At 42.9% G+C, this 24,668-nt stretch overlaps 1 protein-coding gene across 9 annotated transcripts in view; it reads right to left on the reverse strand.

The window, feature by feature from the left end:
• LOC139045286 (protein phosphatase 1L-like) overlaps positions 1-24,668 on the reverse strand; it is a 359,044-nt gene that overhangs the window by 278,338 nt on the left and 56,038 nt on the right. Inside the window, exons 2-3 of one of the 9 annotated variants that reach the window (XM_070509698.1) lie at positions 15,096-15,179; positions 9,694-10,502 (exon numbers count right to left, since the gene is read on the reverse strand). The exons of 7 other annotated variants lie outside the window; for them this stretch is intronic. In XM_070509698.1, the coding sequence (XP_070365799.1) occupies positions 10,392-10,502; positions 15,096-15,179 (195 nt within the window). In that variant the 3' untranslated portion in view covers positions 9,694-10,391. Of the gene's footprint in view, positions 1-2,076; positions 2,563-9,693; positions 10,503-15,095; positions 15,180-24,668 lie in introns of those variants that run through there. One more of the 9 variants, XM_070509705.1, reaches the window with a different exon arrangement.

Below are 24,668 nucleotides of genomic sequence, written 5' to 3' on the forward strand. Positions count from 1 at the left end.
GGATCAATGACAGACCACATATACATCAGTGGTCCCAAAAGATTCGTACCGTAGAGCCTAGGTGTGAAGGAGGCTATCCCACCTAAGTTAGTCTAAGTACACTCAGTGATGTTCACACAAGGGCAACACTGGCTAAGGATGGATTTCTCAGAACGTATCCCGTCGTTAAGTGATGCATGACTGTACAAATATTTTGGTGTCTTTCAAGTCACTGTTATTAGTTTTGATGCTCAAATTGCTCCATCTTTGACTAATGGGAGCCTAGTCAGGTTAGATCCTAAGACCTTTTCACAAGACTCGAGTTATGGTTGATGGCTTCCTATCTTTGGATACGACAAGATTTTCAGGCTCACCTGCTACATTGCTTGTCCCAGACCTAGAGTCAGCCATTTCTCCCAGGAGCCCTGGTTGCAGTTAATGAGAAATGGTGCTTGGAGTCCACAGTCTCATCACTAGAAGCTTTCACTAGTGATGGGTTGGTCATTGTTTCTGTATTATCATAGATTTTCTCTTCCCATCATGTATGTCCAAAGTTTTAAAGACCAAGAAGAATACATAGAAACCATAAAGGAAGATCATGAAAAGATGTTATTTTTAAAATATCTAGCAAAATTGAAAAAGAAAAAAATAAAAATTCTATAAATGAAAAATTAAAGGTATTCAAAAATGCAAAGTAAGTCTATACAGAGTTTAAACAGCAATTTAGTCACAGCTCAAGAAAGAACTGTGAAATGGCATTTAGACTTGGACACATCACCTGGAATATAGAGCAACGTGATAAAGAGACAAAGAGACGTTAAAAACAGGATGACTAAATGATAAGGTCCAATTTTGTATAATAAAAGTCCAAAGGAGGCTTAGAGAAAATAAGCACAAGACAGCAATTGAAGAGATAATGGCTAAGAACTTTCCATAATTGGTTGTATTTAAGAAGCCCCACAAAGCCAGATATACATAAATTAAAAATTAATCCACATCAAATAACATAATAAAACTACACAACCACAAAAAAACAAAGAACAATCTTAAAAGCAATCAGCGAATGAAGCAGGTTTAGTGTGAAAGAACCATCCTTAAACTAAAGTCTTCTCAGCAGTCACAGCAGAGCCCGGGATCCTGCAGGTCATATCCGCCAAAGGAACATAACCGTCCCCTGGAGTTCTGTATACACTCACGAGAAAGAGCGAACAAACATTCTCCCAGCAGACGAATACACAGAATTTGCTACTCATAGACCTCAATGCAACACTACTTAGGTGAGAGGCAAACTGAATCCAGAAGGCAGAAGAGGTTTCCCAGAAGCCGTGGTGGAGAAGAGGAGCTTGCTACACGGGATAAATCAAAACAGGCCTGGACCATGAGAAACAAAAACAGAGAGCACCACCAGTCCAGTGTGTTTTTTGATGAGATACGTTTCAAAATGGTAGAACTAAAATGGTAGCCAACAATAATGATAAATGGCAGGAGCAATAAAGGCACTCCAGCATGCTCAGCCTGTAGAAAGGTTTGGGGGGAGGCCAGAATTATTGATTACCTTTAGATCTGTTACCTGAAGTGCAAATGTTAAAACTTTAACAGTGCTACTGAAAATGTGGAGACAGAATAGTTAACCTCTAAGCTAATACAGCCGGAGAGAAGTAGGCATAAATAGTCCTTCAGTAATATAATAGGAGATAGAAAAAAGAAAAGTTATTTAAAAAGAGCAATGGTAAATAGAGAATAAAATGGAAGAAGAATTCAAAAATATTAAAGGTCACAATAAATGTGAATGGATAAAACTAGTTAGTTAAAAGGCAGTAATTATAAAGATTAAAAACTCCAGGCCTATTTTGTTTATAACAGACACATGTGAAATATAACACCATGGAAAATTTGGAAGTAAAGATACAGGAAAAGATATACCAGAGAAGTACTAATCAAGTAAAAGCGACACAGCAATAGTTTTCTTAGGCAAATCTGAAGCTGTACATAGTTGAATGGAGTCAACAAGCCAGCCTCAAAATGTATAATGAAAAAGCAGACAGATTACAAGGAGAAATGGAAAATCCATGATTACATTAGACTTTTAAAGCCTCTCTTAGAAACAGAAATATTGAATGACAAATATTCATCATGATAGAAGATTTGACATCAGGTAACAAGCTTAATCTAATTGACATATGTAGAACTCTAGACTCAATACTTAGTGCATATACATTATTTTCAAACACACATGTAATTTCTACAAAAATTAACCATGCATTAGCTCATAAAGAAAACTTCAAACATACGAGAGTCAACAGGACACAGATCACTTTCTTTGACAGCAGTGCACCAAAACCAGAGATCAATAACAAAGATAATTGACCTTATTCCAAGTATTTGGAAAGTGAAACACATACATATACACCAATCAAAACGTGTCTAGGGGCCGGCTCCGTGGCCGAGAGGCTAAGTTCACGCGCTCTGCTGTGGCGGCCCAGGGTTCGGATCCTCGTTGCGGACATGGCACCGCTCGACAGGCCACGTTGAGGCGGCGTCCCACATCCCACAACTAGAACGACCTGCAACTAAGATCTACAACTGTGTACAGGGGGGCAGGGTTGGGGAGATAAAGCAGAAAAAAAAAAAAAAGATTGGCAACAGTTGTTAGCCCAGGTGCCAGTCTGAAAAACAAAACAAAACCAAACCAAAACATGTCTAAATAAATTTATATCGTAAAATCATATACAGTTTATAGACTATTTTGGACTGGATAACACAAAACTGAAAACAAAATGTGTGCACCAGTGACAGCAGGAATTGGAGGGAAAATGTCCCCTTGTGTGGATATAACAGAAGAGAAGGATGATTGAAAATGACACAGATAACCTTTCAAAAGAAGAAAGGAGAACTGGAAACAGAACAATAGTATAAGCTCTAGGAAAGCAGAAAAAAGGGACACACTTAATGACATAGAAAACAAAGATAAAAGAGATCTACAAAAGAAAAATGCAACAAAATTCTTTCATAAAGAAAGAGAAAATATGAATAGCACTGTAACCATGGAGGAGAGTGAATCAAGTGTCAGGTTTCTGATGAAAGAGCACCACGCTCCAATGATAGTTAGACAAGTTCCAACCACTGTTGGGAAAACAATCACCTCTTATCCATAAGCTGTCCTAGGAACAGACCAAGAAGGAACCTCCCTAACTCACTTTATGAGGCTAACAGTATAGCTTTGAAATGAAAACTAAACAAAGACAGTTGGAGAACGGAAAATTAGAGACCAACGTTGTTATGAACATTGCCCTATAATTGGGCTAAAATCTGAAACGAAATCTTAGTAAATGGGATCCAACATTGTATTTTAACAAAGCATCCAAGTCATGGAGGATTTACCTTAACTATTCAGGATGGCTTAACGACATGAAATCCACTAACATAAGTGCATTACGCTAGGAACCCGGGCGGGTAGGGAATCAGCACCAAATGCACAAGTGCTCACACCTACAGATTGGGAGGAAAAGTGCGAAAACTTAACCAGCAAACATTTTACCAAACTTGCAGTACAGGGAAATGGTAAAATGATAAAACGCATCAAACAAAATGTTGCAGTAAACATCTTGATCAGTGGTGAAAGCAAAAGTTATTCTCATTAAAGTTAAAAGAAGCCCCGAGGACACTTGGAATCACCACTTTTGCTCATCATTGTAGTGGAGGTGCTAGCCAACAAACGAAGAAAAATAGAAGAAGTAGAACGCGTAAGAACTGTAAAGGGAAAAACAAGATTCACTGTCATTTTCAGGTGATTGTTCTCTTAGAAGCTCTATGAAGCCAATCCTCAAACTGTTAGAACTAACAAAAATGGAGCAAGGCTGCTGCAGTCAAAATCAAAATACAGAAATCAATAGCACTCATTTATACTGAAAAGATAACACCAACTAGAACTTTTAAAAAAGATACAATTCCACAGATAAAACAAGAATGGCTGGGAGCTGGAACTTGTAGAAGCTGAGTAACAGACACGCGTGTTCATTATTCCAGTCTGTCTCCCTCCGCATAAACCTAAAATTTTCTATTTTTAAAAGTTAAAATCTAAAATAGATCGTGACCCACTCAGAATAACAACAAATCTATCAGGTACTTAGGATACCTCGAAATGTATCTTACAAAGATGTGCAAGAATTTTAGAGAGGAAATTATTTAAAACTCATTGAGTAACATTAAAGGAAACATATAAAGAAAGAAATGACCATATTCATGACATGAAGCTTTTTTTAAAAGTTTTTTGGTGAGGAAGATTGGCCCTGAGCTAACATCTGTTGACAATCTTTGCCTTTCTTTTCCTCCCAAAGCCCCAGTACATAGTTGTATATGCTAGTTGTAGGTCATTCTAGTTCTTCTATATGGGATGCTGCCACAGCACGGCCTGATGAGCAGTGTGTAGGTCCACGCCCAGGATCGGAAGTGGCAAACCCTGGGCCGCTGAAGTGCAGCACGTGAACTTAACCACTCAGCCACGGGGCGAGCCCTGACATGAAGCTTCGATGTTGTGAGGATGTAGTTTTCCCCCAAATTATAAGTTCCCACAGGGTATTATGGAGAACTCAGCAAGAAGATTCTAAAGTTCATACGAAATTCTATCAGTTCAAGAATAGTGAAGACAATTTTAAAGAGGAGGAAGGGAGAGGAGGAAGGGAAATGAACTTTTTTCAGCACTTAGCCCAGGCCAGGTGCTGGTCGCGGCCCTTTCCCTGTATGACCTCACTAATCCTCCCCGCAGCCCTGTGGGGCAGATGCCAGTATCATTGCCATTTCCTAGAGGGAGACACTGGGGGAAAGATGACATCATTTGTCTGAGGTTTAGGGGGACCGATCTTTACTGTGTGCCCAGCACTGATGGGGTCCTGGGACATGGGATTCTCAGTGCTCACACCGGGGAAGTCCCCACAACACAGCCTGGTTAATCACCTCCCCAAGGCCCCATGTCAGGAACCAGCTGGCAGAGCTGATATGCAAAGCCTGGCAAGCTGACCTCGGTGCCTGTCCTCGACACAACAACGCATCTAAACCGTTAAGGCTTAGGTTAAATTACAGAACACTGAAACCACATGAGTGGGGGAGTGGCCGCCAGGGCTGAGCAGCGCGGCGGGCTGCCACTTTGACCCACTCTGGCCGTAGGCCGCCTGCGTGGGGGGGAGGGCAGCCAGGGCAGACTAGAGCGGCGGGGTGCCACTTGGACCCACTCTGGCGGTCGTCCGCCTTAGTGGGGGGGTGGGCTCCCAGGGCTGAGCAGCGCGGCGGGCTTCCACTATGAGCCACTGTGGTGGTCGGCCGACAGACTAGGTGGGGCGCCGCCAGGGCTGAGCAGCGCGGCGGGCAGCCACTTTGACCAACTCTGGCGGTCGGCCGCCTAAGTGGGGTGAGGGACCCCAGGGCTGAGCAGCGCGAGGGGCTACCACTTTGACCCACTCTGGCGTCGGCCGCCTGACAGGGGGTTGGCCGCCAGGGCTGAGCAGCGCGGCGGGCTGCCACTTTGACCCTCATTGAGGGTCAGCCGCCTGAGTCGGGGTGTGGCCGCCAGGGCTGAGCAGCGCGGCGGGCTGCCACTTTGACCCACTCTGGGGGTCCGCCGCCTGAGTGGGTGGGGAGGGCCCCCAGGGCTGAGCAGCGCGGTGGGCTGCCACGTTAACCCACTCTGGCGGTTGGCCCTCTGAGTGGTGGTAGGCCCCCAGGGCTGAGCAGCGCAGCGGTCTGCCACTTTGACCCACTCTGGCGGTCGGCCGCCTGAGTGGGGCTGTGGCCCCCAGGACTGAGCAGCGCGGCGGGCTGCCAATTTTTCCTACTCTGGCGGTGAGCCGCCTGAGTGGGGGTGGGGCCCCCAGGGCTGAGCAGCGTGGCGGGCTGCCAATTTGATGCACTCTGGGGGTCGCCCGCCTGACTGGTGGGGAGGGCCCCAGGGCTGAGCAGCGCGGCGGGCTCCCACTTTGACACACTCTGGCCGTCGGCCAGCTGAGTGGGTGGGGAGGTCCCCCAGGGCTGAGCAGCGCGGTTGGCTCCCACTCTGACACACTGTGGGCGACGGCCGCCTCATTTGGGGGGAGGGCCACAGGGCTGAACAGCGCGGCAGGCTGCCAATTTTTCGTACTCTGGCGGTGGGCCACCTGAGTGGGGGTGGGGCCCCCAGGGCTGAGAAGCGCGGCGTGCTGCCACTTTGACCCACACTGGCGCTCTGCCGCCTAAGCTGGGGGTGGCGCCAGGGCTGAGTAGCACGGCGGGCTGCCACTTTGACCCACTCTGGCGGTCGTCCGCCTGAGTGGGGGGGGGCCCCCAGGGCTGAGCAGCGCGGCGGTCTGCCACTTTGACCCACTCTGGCGGTCAGCTGCCTTAGTGTGGTTCTGGGCCCCCAGGGCTGAGCAGGGCGGCGGGCTGCCACTATGAGCCACTGTGGCAGTCGGCCGCCAGACTAGGTGGGGCGCCCCCAGGGCTGAGCTTTGCGGCGGGCTGCCATTTTGACCCACTCTGGCCATCCGTCGCCTGAGTGGGTGGGGTGGCCTCCAGGGCTGAGCAGCGCTGCGGGCTGCCACTTTGACCGAGTCTGGTGATCAGCAACCTGAGTCAGGGTGGGGCACCCAGGGCTGAGCTGCGCGGCGGGCTGCCACTTTGACCCACTCTGGTGGTCGGCCGCCTTAGTGGGGGGAGGGACACCAAGGCTGAGCAGCGCGGCGTGCTGCCACTTTGACCCACACTGGCGGTCGGCCGCCTAAGCTGGGGGTGGCGCCAGGGCTGAGCAGCATGGCGTGCTGCCACTTTGACCCACACTGGCGGTCGGCCGCCTAAGCTGGGGGTGGCGCCAGGGCTGAGCAGCACGGCGGGCTGCCACTTTGACCCACTCTGGCGGTCGGCCGCCTAAGCTGGGGGTGGCGCCAGGGCTGAGCAGCGCGGCGGGCTGCCACTTTGACCCACTCTGGCGGTCCGCCGCCTGAGTGGGGAAAGGGCCCCCAGGGCTGAGCAGCGCGGCGGTCTTCCACTTTGACCCACTATGGCGGTCGGCCACCTGAGTGGGGGGGGGGGGGGCGGCCCCCAGAGCTGAGCAGTGCGGCGGGTTGCCACTTTGACCCACTCTAGCGGTCGGCCACCTGAGTTGGGGGGGGCTGCCAGGGGTGAGCAGCGCGGCGGGCTGCCAGTTTTTCCCACTCTGACCATCGGCCGCCTGATAGGGGGTGGGGCCTCGAGGGCTGAGCAGCGCGGCGGGCTGCCACTTTGGCCAACTCTGGCGGTCGGCCACCTGAGTTGGGGCGGCCGCCAGGACTGAGCAGCGTGGCGCCCTGCCTCTTTGCAACACTCTGGCGGTGGGCCGCCTGAGTGGGTGGGCAGGACCCCCAGGGCTGAGCAGCGCGGCGGGCTGCCACTTTTTCCCACTCTGTCGGTGGGCCGCCTGAGTGGGGGTCGGGGCCCCCACGTCTGAGCAGCGCGGCAGGCTGCCTCTATGAGCCACTGTGGCGGTCGGCCGCCAACTACGTGGGGCGCCCCCAGGGCTGAGCTGTGCGGCGGGCTGCTATTTTGACCCACTCTGGCCGTCCGTCGCCTGAGTGGGTGGGGAGGGCCCCCAGGGCTGAGCAGCGCGGTGGGCTGCCACGTTGACCCACTCTGGCGGTCGGCCGCCTGAGTGGGGCTGTGGCCCCCAGGACTGAGCAGCGCGGCGGGCTGCCAATTTTTCCTACTCTGGGGGTGGGCCGCCTGAGTGGGGGTGGGGCCCCCAGGGCTAAGCAGCACGGCGGGCTGCCAATTTGATGCACTCTGGGGGTCGCCCGCCTGACTGGTGGGGAGGGCCCCAGGGCTGAGCAGCGCGGCGGGCTCCCACTTTGACACACTCTGGCCGTCGGCCAGCTGAGTGGGTGGGAGGTCGCCCAGGGCTGAGCAGCGCAGTTGGCTCCCACTTTGACACACTGTGGGCGACGGCCGCCTGATTTGGGGGGAGGGCCACAGGGCTGAACAGCGCGGCAGGTTGCCAATTTTTCGTACTCTGGCGGTGGGCCACCTGAGTGGGGGTGGGGCCCCCAGGGCTGAGAAGCGAGGCGTGCTGCCACTTTGACCCACACTGGCGCTCTGCCGCCTAAGCTGGGGGTGGCGCCAGGGCTGAGTAGCACGGCGGGCTGCCACTTTGACCCACTCTGGCGTTCTGCCGCCTGAGTGGGGCTGCGGCGCCCAAGGCTGAGCAGCGTGGCGGTCTGCCACTTTGACCCACTCTGGCGGTCAGCTGCCTTAGTGTGGTTCGGGGCCCCCAGGGCTGAGCAGGGCGGCGGGCTGCCACTATGAGCCACTGTGGCAGTCGGCCGCCAGACTAGGTGGGGCGCCCCCAGGGCTGAGCTGTGCGGCGGGCTGCCATTTTGACCCAGTCTGCTGATCAGCAACTTGAGTCAGGGTGGGGCACCCAGGGCTGAGCTGCGCGGCGGTCTGCCACTTTGACCCACTCTGGTGGTCGGCCGCCTGAGTGGGGAAAAGAGCCCCAGGGCTGAGCAGCGCGACGGGCTGCCACTTTGACCCACTCTGGCGGTCGGCCGCCTAAGCTGGGGGTGGCGCCAGGGCTGAGCAGCACGGTGGGCTGCCACGTTGACCCACTCTGGCCTTCGGCCGCCTGAGTGGGGGGAGGGCCCCAGGGCTGAGCAGCGCGGCAGGTTGCCACTTTGACCCACTATGGTGGGCGGCCGCATGAGTGGGGGGAGGCCCCCAGGGCTGAGGAGCGCGGCGGGTTGCCACTTTGACCCACTCTGGCGGTCGGCCGCTTGAGTGGGGGTGGGGCCCCCAGGGCTGAGCAGCGCGGCGGGCTGCCACTTTGACCCACCAAAGCGGTCGGCCTCCTGAGTGGGTGGTGATGGACCCCAGGACTGACCAGCGCGGCGGGCTGCACTTTGACCCACACTGGCGGTCGGCCGCCTGAGTGTGGATAGGGCCCCCAGGGCTGAGCAGCGCGGCGGGCTGCCACTTTGAGCCACTCTGGCGGTCTGTCGCCTGAGTGGGGGTGGGGGGGGGGCCGCCAGGGCTGAGCAGGGCGGCCTGCCACTCTGACCCACTCTGGCGGTCGGCCGCCTGAGTGTGCGTGGGGCCCCCAGGGCTGAGCAGCGCGATGGGCTGCCACTTTGACCCAGCCTGGCGGTCCAACGCCTGAGTGGGTGTGGAGGGCCGCCAGGGCTGAGCAGCGCGGCGGTCTGCCAATTTGAAGCACTCTGGCGGTCGGCCGCATGAGTGGTGGGGAGGGCCCCAGGGCTGAGCAGCGCGGTGGGCTGCCAGTTTGACCCACTCTGGCGGTCGGCCGCCTGAGTTGGGGAGAGGGCCCCAGTGCTGAGCAGCATGGCGGGCTGCCACTTTCACCCACTCTGGCGGTCCCCCGCCTGAGTGGGGGGGAGGGACCAAGGGCTGAGCAGCGGCGGGCTGCCAGTTTTTCCCTATCTGGCGTTGGGCCACCGGAGTGGGGGTGGGGCCCCCAGGGCTGAGCAGCGCGGCGGGCTGCCACTTTTTCCCACTCTGGCGGTCGGCCGCCTGAGTGGGGGGGAGGGCCCCAGGGCTGAGCAGCGCGGCGGGCTCCCACTTTGACACACTCTGGCCGTCGGCTAGCTGAGTGGGTGGGGAGGGCCCCCAGGGCTGAGCAGCGCGCCGGGCTGCCACTTTCACCCACTCTGGCCGTCGACTGCCTGAGTGGGGGTTTGGCCCCAGGGCTGAGCAGCCCGGCGGGCTGCCACTTTTACCCAGTTTTCAGATTTCAGCTAGTGTTCAGATGGTGATTTCCTCTTCCACTAATCCAGTTTATTTCAGTGAATTCACCTTAGTGAGTTGCTTCCATTCTCCAAGACTAATATATTTCAAAACCAGTTTGCCTCAACCTAATGCATTACGTTTCCCCCAAATAAGAGATCCTACTCTTGATAATTTTTTTTGGTTTAATTTATGACAATCTTAAATAAATTCTAGTGAAGTAGCAGATATTATAGCCAAACCACTCTAATATCTTAAAACGGTATTTATGAAAATGCGCATTTTGTGGCATCAGTTTAAAGAGTGGAGATGGTGTGTGTGTGTATGTGTGTATATGTAAATTCATATATACTGTATGCATGCATATATGTATGTGTGTACGCATATTAAATACTATTTACTATTTTACAGTTTACACTGTTTAAATATATAGATGCACATATTGCCTCTATTGCTTTCTTCTTTCTACTATCTTCCAAAACCCAAACCCTTCTTTCTTCAGGGTTCAAGAAATCAAGACGTCGTTTGAAAAAGAAAATAAGGCTGATTTTTATTGAACATATATGGTGTGCCAAGTTGATTAACCGTTGGTAAACATTAGGATCACTGGATCGATTTTAGCTTTTCAGTTTCTCTTTTGAACAACTCTGTTTTCAAGGATCCATATTTCATGACTTTTATTCTTTGAGTCCTTCCAAAGAACAAAAATAGCCTTTACCTTTTTTCGTAGAATATAATTCATACTCCCTTGCGATTATCATTTTGGTCCATTGGATTCTGTAAAGAATCTAAAATGAATTATGAGATCATGATTTTATTTTCTCTGTATTTGCAACATTTTTCTAATTCATCATCTTAAGAATTCTTCCATCATTATCATGATTACTCGTCAGTTATTCCAACTAAGCTGAAAAAAGATAAGTAATAAGAAAACAAAAGAGTGGTGAAATCACTTAGGAGGAGGACACAAGAGTGGAATAAATTGTTATTTTTCTGTGTTTTTATTGTGTTATCCAACTATTGCATCATCTTTTAAGAAAGTGTTAGAAATACTAGGGGCAGCATCTCTGTAGTTTGCTTTCAGATCCACTCAATATGAGAATTAGAAGTTTTTATTTTCCAACCATGATGACAAAGAGAAGAAATTTCACATTCCATCGCCATAAGGTGAATACGATCAGAAGAATGAATGAATGTAAAGGAAAAGATTGCAGCACTTAGGCTCTAACGGTACGATGAAATTTTCATATTAATTAAATCAGACTATGTGTCTTCAGATGACGATATTTTAAATAAATTTTCTCAAACTTAAGAATTGATCCCTAAACAATGTATTTCCAAGAAAAAAAAAATGGAAATACAGTATTCTCCTCCAGTTAGTCCTTCAAAGGAAAGTAATTCACGCAACAGTTTGAAATAAAAATCTGGACAGTCCCACATTGTTAAAAGATGAAAGTATTCTTTCATCTCCAGTGATGTTTATGGACAAAAATTTACTGATTAAAATAGTTTTACTATATTTAAAATGTATTAATATTTAATAAAGTTGATTTCAGTAAGTCTTTATGATTATATTTGTAAATTCCTTGTAGAATGACATAAAATTACATGAAGTTAAAATGTGCCCAGAGGGTAAACAGCAATAACTATTTGCCCTGTAATCTGAGGGTTAGATATCCCATCTCAATTCATTTTCACAAGAATTCTCAAGGAATCATCATCCTTTCACCTCCACTTTGAGTTAACTCGTCTAAGACGACAGCATAAGACAGCATTAAAGGCAAAATTTAAGCTCCAATTTCCTAATCTTGAATCACACATTGCTTCTCTTACACCGTGGTACTCGCTTCAAAGGAGAAAAAACACTTACCTATGTCCTCTGATAACTCCGAGGACCTCTTTCGAAAGAAGTCGGACAGAGATGATATTTAATATTCAAAGGAATAATGGAAATTGAAATCTGCATTTCTTTATCACTTTCACATTGTGGATATTTATTTACTGAACACTTTCCATAACCTTGTGATAATGTGTAGTATTCAGACAAGCAAAAGGAGAAGCCCATGTTATGCTTGTCCTCAAAATAATCTTCTTAGTTAGGACACTATAGCTTAATTTCCCGGAAAAGTTATAAGACTTTGTAGAGCAGTTCCCAGGAATGGTCCAGATTGAACCCTGTAGAATGTTAGGCAACAAGTAGATTCAAGTGCCTTAAAAATCATCTAGTGAAGCATCCGAGAATGTAATTCCCCTTATGGAGGAAAAATATTACATGGTACTATTAGATTTTGATGAATAGAAGATAGAAGGTAACCAGCTGGTTTAAATTATGTTGTAAATCTAGTAAACTAAAGGAATAAATATATTAGTACATTGCTTTCATATTATAGGTTTTGTGCAGATGTTTGCTGAATAAACTATTCACTAATTTAGAAAGAGATCACTGATCAGCAATGATGGTTAATTTTTTGTGACAACTCAACTGGACTAAGGGATGCCCAGGGAACTGGTAAAACGTTATTTGTGGGTGTGTCTATGAAGGTGTCTCTGGAAGATATTAGCATTTGAATCAGTAGGCTGAGTGAAAAAGATCATCCTCACCAATGTGGGTAGGCATCATTGTATACCTTGGGGGCCTGAAGAGAACAAAAAGGTAGCGGAGGGCAAATTTGTTCTCTGTTGAGGTGGGACATCTGTCTTCTGCTCTTGAATTTCAGCACCCCTGGTTTTTGAGCCTTTGGACTAAGATTGGGACTTACATCATTGCCTCTCCAGTTCCTCAGCTCTTCAAATTTGGACTAGAACTACACCACCAGTTTTCCTGGGCTTCCCATTTGCAGGCTACAGATCATGGAACTTCTCAGCCTCCATAATCACATGAGCCAATCCCTCATAATAAATCTCTTTCTGTACACCTCTATCTCTGTCTCTGCCTCTGTCTCTATCTCTATATCCTGCTGGTTCTGTTTCCCTGGAGAACCCTGCCTAACACAGCTAGCATTCCCTTTTACTTATGGAAATCTCAGACAAGAGATTAGTCATTTAATATTAATATACATTGTGCACATTACATATACAACTATCTATCTAAATATCTATTTTCAAACAAATTTTATTTGTAATTCTAAAAAGAACAGACTTTATAAAATGCTTACTCCTATTTTTAAAATATTTGCCTGGAGGAAGATACTATTAGTATTTTCATTGGTACGTTATTGTTATTATTTTAGTGTTCTTGAGTTTATCTGAAATTACAAAAAAAAGGGAAAGGTGTTTAGTAGTAGGTTGTCTGTGGTGGATTGATGAGTATGTTTAGAATACTTCTGAAGAATACAGATTGATAAAACCCACACTGTATGACTCTTTCTTTCAGGACATGAAAAGGCTATGCAAATTTTTAAAGGCTGTAGTGCAGAATATTTGATTGTTTAAGAAAATATCTTGTAAAACTCTGTATTTACTTTTTAAAATATATATATTTTACAAATCACATATATGGATATATATCAGAGTTAGCACTATCCTGATTCTAACGTGGTATACCTAGATCTTACTGTTCAAAGTCAAATGGCTTGTATCCATCTCTAAACCCATTTCTAGGTATTCTGAGCATTAATAGCATATTAATAATTAGGTAAACATACCAATGTAACTGCCATACTCTGTATCTGCCATTCTTTAAAGCTTTTCAAAATTTATCGATTTACCAAAGGAATATCTAGTTATAATGATGCTACTGATGATAATAGCTAGCATTTATTTTTTACAATATACTCAGCACTTTGTTATGTGCATAGTTTTCCAGTATAAGATTCACAGCATTATAGAAATGTTGATGAGGGTTTAGATTTCAGTATTAAATAGAGGGTCAGGGTAGGACCCAGTAATCCTAGTGAATTCTCAAGATAATATTCTAGGCGGAGAGAACAGGGTGGGAGCACAAGTCCTGAAGTAGATGTGTGCCTGGCTGCGTGGTGTGTTTGAGGAACAGAAAGGAAGTGCGAGTAATGAAAACAGAATCAATACAAAGAAGAGTGATGGCAGAAGAGATCAGATAGGCAATGGGGGCAAATCATCATGCACTTCAGTAGTAGGGCGAGGAAACATCCCACTTGTCCTGGCCAACTTATTTTTATGTCTACTCTTCTGTCATAATTGCTATAAGTCCTTCTTTCACTCTCTAATCTGGGTTGGATCATAAATTATGTGATCACTCTACTGATAAGCATTGCAGATATCTTGGCTTTTATGCTGAATATAGAGTAGCCATACAGAGTTTTAAGCAAAAGAGTGGTGTAATCTGATTTATGTTCTAAAAGATTCACTTTGGCAGCTGTGTTTTCAGGGTCTAAGCTCTTGGGCATTAGGAAGAACTCGTAGAAGGCTGTTATGGAAATCCAGGCGAGAGGTGATGGTGGCTCAGGCTAGAGCGGGAGAAGTAGAAATGGGAAGAAGTGGTTGGAGTTCAACATATTTTAAGGTAGAGCTGGCGTGATTTTATGATGGTTTAGATGTAGTGTTTTAAAAATAAATAAAGGATTCTAGGGTAAAACAAAGATTTTTTTTGGCCAGAGAAACTAAAAGGAAGAATTTTCCATCAACTGAAATAGTTAAGGCTGCAGATAGATACGATTTTTGTGAGATCATCCTGAGTTTATACTTGGACATATTAAATTTAAGATCTCTAAGAGACAACCAGGTGGTGATGAATACACGTTTTAAGTACGAGAACCTAAGTATGGGAATTCACAAAAGAATTGTGGATTAGAGATACAAATTTGACAGCTGTGAGTACACAGGTAGTATTTAAGCCATGAGGATGAATGAGATCAGCAAGGACTAGGCTTAAGGCCTCTGCAAGTTTAAAAGCCCAAGAGAAGAGGATGCAGCCACAGAAACCGAGAAGCAACTCTAACGATAGGGGAGAAAATCCCACAGAGTATTCAGTCCTGAAAGTCAAGTGAAAAAAGTAGAAGAAGGAGAAAGGAGTTGTGTCAGATGCTTCTAATAAATCAAATAAAACCAGGATGCAAATAGATCACTAAATTTAAGAAGCTGTATATCATGAGTGACATTGATGAAATCAGATTCGTTGGAGTGATGAGAGGTCAAGAGCCTGATTGGATGGAATTAAGAGAGAAGGAGGGGAGAGAAGTTGGAGACCTGGAGTCCATTACCAGAAAAATAGAGCAGACCAATTAAAGAAAGAAAATCTTAATAGTAATAGTAATGCAGGTCGCAGTGAGGACGGTTCCAACCATTTACTCAGTCCCTTGGTTCTTTTTTCATTTCCACCGTTTGTTAGGTGTTTAACATTAAGTAAGACAATAACTTCTCTAAACCTAAATTTACAGTAAAACGTAGACACTATTATCACCCACCTCAGCGTGTTGATAGGGTTGGTGGTGTTCAATAGAGTGGTGTTCAATAGAGTTTATTAGAGTGAGGTCGTCTATTGAAAACGTCTAAAACATATAAATAATGAAAAGAAGTCATTGTTATTTCTGTTTTTCTTATCATTACTTATACTGCTACTACTGCCCCTGCTATTACTATTTTCTTCAATTACTGTTCAGTTTTTACTTAACAAGGAGTGGTAAGTAGTGCCCTGACCCTGCTTGCTCCTTACATTTTTGTACTTCTCTCATTCTTCCTCCTGTCACCACCCTGCCAACATCTCCTTCTCTGAGAACTATAACAAGCATACAAAGAAAACAAAATTTTCTTGCTTAATTTTAGGAAGGCACTAGGTATTTTTATATTCTTCTTCAAAGTACATCCATATGGTAAAGAATTCTCTTTATTAATAATATTTCTCCTATTTTATATTACAAGTGCCTGCCAGGGTGAGGCTGAAGCAGAAAGACAGACATGAAGGAGGTGTGTGTGTTAGCTATGTCTCTGACGTTCCACATTCCCTGACTCAAGATCTGTTCATATGCCGCATGCTCTGCTGAAAATGTCCACCTCTTTCTTCTCTTCACTAATTATCACTTGCTTTACTCCAAGGTTCCACACTCAAATGCCTTCCAAACTAGAATTCAAATTGTCCCTAGCCCACATAAATATTTCAAGTGTACTGAACATCTAAACAATCTGTGTTTTTTAAAAAGGTGCTACAGTGAGTGTGGGAAAGAGAAACAGTCAAATCCTTTGTGGCCAATCTCCCTCCCCCCCTCTCCTCTTTTCCAGGCCCTTCACAAGGCATGCTGACATTCCTGTCCTTGGAATGGGTGAGAATGCTTAGAAATATGGTTCATTTTCACAAATTACAAATCTTACTATTTCATCTCACTTACATAAATTTTAATCAGAATTGTATATATTTATCATCATCTTTGGTGCTTCTACTGGACGGAATTCCTAGACTGTAAGATATATTTTCTTTATGATGAGATTCCAAGTAATAACATTCTATTTGGAATATAGTTAATATTTACATTTTTAACTAAGTTGAACCAAATTCTGTTTCATCGCAACTTTGATATAAATATTTCCTATATTTTGACATAATGACATAATTATTTATACATAGTTGTTATGCCTGTTACTGTGACTTCTATTCTTACTCTATGACAGCGTAAAATATTTCTCATCAATTGTTTTATCAATATGTAGGATGAGGAATTCGTCCTTAACTTATAGCCGTGAAAGAAGCCTCAGATTCTCTATATTAGTGAAACTTAATGAAGAAAGGATGATAATGTTGCTTAATTTTCACTATATACACTTCTTTGGTTACAAGTTCTGATAGTTGTTTCGATTGTTGCATATTGTTATGGAGCTACATGCAAATACGTATAAGAGAGTATTTTACATGGTAATGTGATGTTGAGTTCCAATAATATGAAATATAAGATGTTTAAAAATCTCAATGTACTGGAAGATTGCTAAAGGTGAGAGATGTAACTATTGTCATACAAACAAGAACAAAACCAAAGGGCCCACTCCATTGTAATTTAATTGGAGATTGTAAAAGTGGATTTCACTAGTATCTGTGTCTGTGGCTCCTGTGAAGTGTTTACATTCCCCAAACAGTATAGAACACCAGCAGCAAATATAAGACGGCCATCTGGCCTAAATTGGAACAGGGATATTACTCTGCCATGTTCAATGGCAGTTTCCGTGAGATGTTCATGTTTCCTCCCGCTCTTTACCTCCAGCACCAAAGGAGATTGACCTTAAGGAGGATGGGACTAAAAAGTGTCACAAAATCAGGTTTTGCCTTTTATCTCCCAAATCACTATCGCCATTAAACTAGAGGGATGTTTTAAGTCTGCATTTGAGACTGGGAAAGATATGAAATGTAAATTGAATTTGAGATCAAAGTCTTAAATCAGACTTGACTTTTCATAAACAAAAGTGACGAGAGTCTGGAACATCTTATAGTGCCAGAAAGTAAGGAAGAACTCACAAAACAACAAAATGAAGGAATATGTCAAAGGGACACAGGAGCTAACTGAAATAACAAATTGGCACAATTTGAACAACCACATAAATAATGCATTATTGGATTATAATCTAAAGTACAAAATAAATATCCATTGGTGCATAGTGATACAAATAAATGATTGAATAAATAAATTAGTGGGAGAGAATAGATAGATCCCCATTGGAGAGGAATCCAAATAATTTCTATAAATACTTCCTCCTCCAGGAAGGAGGGCATAACTCTCCGCTCCTTCAGTGTGGGCTGATTACAGTGACTTACTTCAAAGAGTACAGTACAGAAAAGGGGGAAAACAGTAACTTTACAGTATAGAAACCTAACCAACACTCTCTTAGTCAAGTGTTCAAGGTTAAGATCAATAGTCGTAAGACATACTTTTGATATGATATGAAGAGAATGGCAATTTACCTCTGTGGTTGGCCTCCCCAAAACCCATTACCCTATTACCTTAGTCAAAAAATGAGAATTATATCAGAAAAATTCTAGGAGATATTTTTCAAAATATCTGACCAGTATTACTCAAAGCTCTCAAGGATATTCTGTAAACTGTCACAGTCTGCAACTAAATGTGATGTGACTACAGCGATATGACAACTAAATGGATGGAATCTTGTAACAGAAAAAGGACATTAGAGAAAAACTAAGGGAATATGAATAAAGTGTGGACTTTGGTTAATTATATACCACTATTGGTTTATTAATTGTGACATATATACCATGCTAATGTAAGATATAAATAATAGGAAAACTAGATGTGGGGTGTATGTGAGTTCTCTACACCATGTTGACAAATTTTCTGTAAATCTACATCTATCCTAAAATTGTAATAAGTTTATTAAAAAATTCAGAAGAATAGGGTATGTTAAAAGAACACATTAGCCAACCTGAAAGAGCACCCGGTAAACAAAGCTGGGTCAATTTGAGGAATGAATAAATAATGCAGTATTGGATTATAACCAAAAATAGAAAATACATATTCATGAGTCCATACTAACATAAATAAATGATTAAATAAATAAATACATGAGGAGAAGCAGCAAATCTTCCTGACAGAAGAACCACATTAATATGTGGATACATCTCCTCTTTCAGGAGGTAGAAGTTAATCACCTTCTAGGCCCTGCTTGAGGGAGGGCTACACGTAGTGACTTGCTTCCAAAGAATATACCATAGAAAGGTCGATTAGTAATTTTCGCGTGGATGAACTTGGCAAACACTACCTTAACTAAGTGATGAAGGTTAAAATCCCCAATGAAATCTTGTTGATATCATGTAGCACCCAATATGATGTAATGAGAAGAGTACTGTGTGTTATTTTTTCCAAAAACCATATACTAGTCTAACCATAAAAAAAAAAAAGAAAAAATCAGACAATCCCCAGCTGGGTACATTCTACATAATTGGTCAATGTTTCTAAACACTGTCAAAGTCACAGAAGATTAGGAAAGACTAAGAAACTTTCACAGACTGGGAAGATATTGAGAACTAACTATAATGTGGTACCCTACATTTGAATCTGGAACAAAAAGAGAAAATTAATGGGAAAACTAGTGACATCCAAATAAAGTCTAGAGTTAGTTAATACTAATGTACCGATGCCAGTTTCTTTGTTTTTGCAATTGTTCCATGGCACTGTAAGACGTTAACAGTGGAAGAAATTGAGTATGGAGTATTTGGGAACTCACTGAACTATCCTGCAACTTTTCTGTAATTCTTGAAGTATTCCAAAATAAAAAAAGCTTATTTATAAGGAAAGATATGTGACATTATTTTATAAATAGTATACGTGGTGCTACTAGTATCACTAGTTCTTGAGATGGTGTTCTACTGGAACAAAAATCTAAAACTTGTGGAATTAGCTTTGAAATGGAGTGGTGGGGAAAGCTCCCAAGGACACTATTGGTGAAAGCTGGAAGGACAGTGATCTTGCTATTGAATATAAGAGGAACGTGAAATAACATTTGCCAGTACTGTTGCTTGAGATGTTCTGGAAAATAGAAATGGTATCTAATTAACTCACAGATATGGCCTACAAGGTTTCCAGGAAGAATGCTGCAGCTACTAGCTGACTTCTCTGAGCTTCTTATGAAAAAGTACAAAGCTTTGAGAAGAGCCAAAATGAACTCTCAGTCTTCAGGTGGAATTTAAAGGAAAAATAAAAGAGCAGGACTGTGTTTGAAAATAAAACTTTCTCATTCCAAGTCTTTAAACAACAATAAGTTACCAAAGTAATAAAAGGCTTCAGGTAAAAGATTCAACTCAGTGGGACTTTAAATCCAGTAAAGTGGTCTCTGAGTCAAAAATGTCAACGGTGGATCTTGTAAGACCCTTTGCTAAGACCTCAGAAAGATTTATGGCCCTGTCTCACAGACCCATGCAGCTAGATGAAGAGCTTCTGAGCAGCAGAAGAGTGTTGTCCAATGGCAGCCTAAAACATGATGTAGGGTAGAGAAGGGCCTTCCTTAGAAAGAAATCTGGGCTTGTCTCACACTTCGTCTCATTGAATTGAATATAAATTGCAGAAAAGAAACTCACAAATTTTCAAAAGATTAATCCACTTGAACTGAAAGGGACAGAGAGAGTTTAAAACAAAGAGTGGTCTCTACGCCCTTAACTTCCCAGAACCGTGACCCAGACTGAGAAAGCTATGCAGCTGCAACTTTGGAATATTTCTAATGGCAAAGGGCAGAGCCAAGAACTTAGAGAGGGAAACGAAGAGCCATAGAAAACCATTCCCAGAGTGCGGCACTGAGCGCTAATCAAGCAACTGGCAATACACACCCAGAGATTTCAGAATCGCTACGAACTAATGATTTCTCTCTGCCTCCCATTCTCCTCCTTTTTGAATGAAAGTGCCCATTACCTTTTTCCTATATCTGTCATTTTATTTGGGTATATGGAGGGCACAAAACTTTTCATGTTACTTCATGTTTTTTTTAGACCAATAGAAACCACATCTAAAAACAACCCCCACATCTGCATCTCCTGAAACAAATGAAAATACTCCAGATTTGAGTATGATGACTAATGAGATAAAGCTTTATGTCTTATAGGGTATTTTAAAGGTGAGTGTTATGTAAATAATTATGGATAGAGGGTAGACTATTGCAGATTAAAGAGAACTATAAATTCTTTGTCACTCCCCTCAGAAACCTGTAGTCTGTTTCTCTACCCCCTTGAATCTGAACTGTGTAACCAGAACTGTGAGTGTTTCATAGAACATAGCGGAAGTGACTCTGTGCTGGTTTCAGCCCTAATTTCTTAGAAGACTGTCAAGTTCTGTGTCCTCTCTCTTGATATCTATCCTGCTATGAAGTGGAAAAAAGCCCAGATAACCATGTGGAAGAAAATTTAAGCCTTAGTTGATAGTCCCGGCTGAGTTTCCAGCCAACAATCAGCCACGATGAATTACTGGATATCTTCTAGCCCCAATTAAGTTGTTTCACATAGATTAGAGATATGCTGTTCTGGCTGAACACTACTCAAATAAAAAAACTAAAAACTCAAGAGCAAAGAATTTGTTGTTTTAAAAAACTTCGCATTTAGGGTAGTTTGTATGCAGCAGTAATAATGAAAATACTAGGTCTCACGTCTTTCTCTTTCATGACAATGCCAGCAAACTTAATGTAGGTTAGAGTAAATTAGATTGAAAACATTATCTTTCTAGTAGCATTATTAAAATACATAACACGTGAATGACTGAAATAATTTCAGCATTCACTATATGTTGCACATAAATGTTTCCCCCTTTATTAAATTGAGGTTTTTTAAAACAAAATTATTTTCATTCATTTGATATTTATTTCAATGTAACAGTCTTCCAAGTTTACTCTACACTGGAATATAATGATTTTTGTATACTATATCCATATTGGTGCTTAAAAATGAAAATTTAGATTTACACATGATTATCATTAAATTATTGCGACAAAAATAACCTTGAGATAAAGCCTTACATAATGAATTTTAATTTTAAAGGGGTTCTTGTTACTTGAACTAAACGGTATTCTCTGACAATTTACACAATTGCGTTTATTTGCCATTAATTTAATCTCATTACTGTCATAAGTTCTTTATTTTTACATATAGTATGCCATCTAGTGACAAAAAATTAAATATAGCAAACATACTCTTTTAAGTCATCTTGAAAAAAAACTGTACACTATGCACTTGCTTCATCTGGTACAGAAAATAAATTATGTCTTTGCTTTTTCTTTTTAAAATTATTTTCCACTTTGGAAAACCATTTAAAATGTCATCACCTTTAAGATACTCCATGTCATATACATCCAATATACCCACGTCTGTTAAAATCCAATTCCACTGTAAGGAAAATAAAGTGATGCTAAATTTACTCTGTCAAATAATAATATTTTTGTATTCTAATCTGGATAAAAGTCTTGTCATTTATATTTACTATTCTGTTTCTTTTATAAAATAGAGCTCAGTAGCTTGTTTATTTACCAATTAAAAATATCTAACACCTCTTCTCTCTATAGAAGTCTCTACAAACGCTCACAAAACAGATTTTTTTCAGATGAGTATATCCTTAATGTTAATACATACACTGGGTATTTGTGTTCCAAAAATAAAACATTGTTTCCATGTGTCTCATATACTGTCCACCTGAGCCATTTCAGAGACACAGGTATTGAGACTCAGAAAGAGTAAGTGACTTGTCTCTAATAATAAGTGGTATAACTAGTACTTGAAAAGAAGCCTTCTCATGCAAAAATCAAAATTAAAATTCTACTTGGCTAAGAAAATCTCAAATATAGAACATAGTATATCATATTTGACAGAGATGGTGGCTAAGGGTTTTTTTCCTTATAATTCTAAGTTCCTCCTTTATTTTTATAGGCAAATGCTTTACCATCTTTCAGATAAGGGGTACAAAATATGGATATTCCAATATGGATATCCCATAGCTATTTCCCCCAAATTACCCCTTGGCAAGGAGCTAGAAGATTAAGCAATTTAGAGCAGAATTTGTAAAACTGTTTTTTCAGTTACTTTAAGATTCTAACAAAATTTGTGGGAATTTTCTCCTAAAAAGAATCACTCTTGTAAAGCCCAGCAAAGTGATCATTAGGGATATTGCATGAGGGAGCCTTTCCCTTACGGATTGCCTCCGTTTATTTGCCACTAGCAAGCTTCTACAACATTTTTTCCCTTTTTTAACATTTTTGACAAGTTTTCTTTAAACGTGATCATGTTCCCCCCAAAAATATGTAGCAGCTGAGAATTCTGCTCTCTCTACATATTAATGTACCAAAGGAAATATCTTGAAATACACATATATATGTATATAGGTATATACGTATATACAAATTAACATTGAACTCATCCTTTGTGTTCTTAAATATCTTAAAGAATTCATTAATTATATGCATGAATGGATTTTTTTGCAAGATAGTGAAGAATAGAAAATTACTTAGCTTTTGAATATAAAGCTTAGAAAAAAATTATTTCCTAGATTCCTATTCTTTGCGTTTATCGTATCAAGAGCTAAGCTTTGAGGACCTGATCATAGACAGAGTTTAGCATAAGGGAATTCCCAACCAGACAGTGAAAGAAAAGAAGGAAACACCACCTGTCCTGGTCCCAGGATTTTATGGAAGTAAGCCACATATATAAAAGCAAGAATCTAGGCAGATGTCTTAATCTGACTTGTGCAAATTTCAAACCTGTAATAAAAGTATTTTATATGTCTTCAGACACTGGATATCTGAGATTTATGAAGGAGATACTCCACACAATGCTCTTCTCCCATGTCGGTGGGTTCCAGTAAAGAAAAGAGAGAGGATCAGCTTTGTTATCTGGGAAGAGGGATTAGCTGACACTCTTGAATATCTTTCATCTCCTTTCAGCATAGTGAGACCCAGAAATCTCCACGTGCTTTTTAGAGTCAATAGACGTAACCATACTGAGAGCCAAGAAGACCTCAATAAATGTGCTAGGGCTCAAAAGGTAAAAGTCACTGTTGAAATGGAGGCCGAAGGCAACCCAGGCAAGAATCCAAGTGCAGAACCTGGCAGACATTGAGAGATAAGGGCCAAGGGATGATGAGGCAGCAGCAAAGATTGCTAATAAGGACTACCAGCCTAAATTAATGTAAAAAGAGATGAGATCCAACATAAGGAAGCCGTAAACATGAGACACATCTACCAGCTGCACACCCAGGGATGGGATTGAGCCAAACCCTCTTTGGAGTACACCAGCCCAGGAGAACCTAGAGGCCACCTTATGCATCTGAAGATTCTCTATTTTCTTCATTGCCACATTCTCTTTCTATCTTAACAGTCTGAAGATTCTCCGTTTTCTTCATTGCCACATTCTCTTTCTATCTTAACAGCCTTTTTCAACTCTTCCACTCCATGAACACAGGACCAGGTAAAGGGAACACATAGGAAAAACACCGAAATTTCCTTGCATTTTCCAAGCAGAGATTGTGTATAAAACATTAAAATAAATCCAGTGGATTCTGTTGACTCTTTCAAAGTCCCCCAAAACTCCCATCCTATGCCTGCTACAGAAAACTACTTACGTGTAGAGAATTCACAGCAAATAACAGATTAGTTAGAAAGAAATGAAGACACTAAACTTTTTCTTAATATCTGCTGTGGACTTTCTGTTTATGTTGCCCCAAAATTCATATGTTGAAACTTAATCCTCACTGTGAGGGTATTTGGAGGTGCCGGCTTTCAGAAGTAGTTAGCAATGCACTTAGTGCCCTCATCAAAGAGGCACCAGCATGCTCCACCACGTGAGGTCACAGCAAGAAAACAGCCATCGAAGGAGCTGGGCCCTCACAAAACCCCGAATTGCCAACTCCTTCATCTTGGACTTCCTGGCACCCAGAACTGTGAGAAATAAATTTCTGTTGGTTATAAGCTGCTCAGTTTATGGCATTTTGTTATAGTGACCTGAATGGACTAAGACAATGTCAGAATGCCGAATAAATTTTCAGATTTCACTAGATACCTAATTACTATATTATGCGGTTCTTACGAGGAAAAGTGGAATAAGAATATGCATGGAACTCTCTTTCTCTGCTACCAATACATATGATAAGATGATAGAGATTGCATCAATATAAGGTTTGATTAGTATACTTCCATTTTGTTCCTTTGATAGTCTCTAATTTTCAACTGGATCTTAGTCTGTGAGAATATGCAAATATATGTGGCTACTGAACAATTATGGTAAGGAACTTGTGAAGATGAAGTTATGACATAAAGCTACGAATAATTTAGTCTTATTATTTACAGAAATTATGAAACAATGACTTTTTTTAATAGTCACATTTTTACAGGTGTCTGGTGATATTTCATTGTGGTTTTTTTTTCCAGGAAGATTAGCCCTGAGCTAACATCCACTGCCAACCCTCCTCTTTTTTGCTGAGGAAGACTGGCCCTGAGCTAACATCCGTGCCCATCTTCCCCTACTTTATATGTGGGACACCTACACAGCATGGCTTTGCCAAGCAGTGCCATGTCCGCAC

This window comes from Equus asinus, chromosome 5 (genome assembly GCF_041296235.1).
Source record: "Equus asinus isolate D_3611 breed Donkey chromosome 5, EquAss-T2T_v2, whole genome shotgun sequence".
NCBI classification, from domain to species: Eukaryota; Metazoa; Chordata; class Mammalia; order Perissodactyla; family Equidae; genus Equus; species Equus asinus.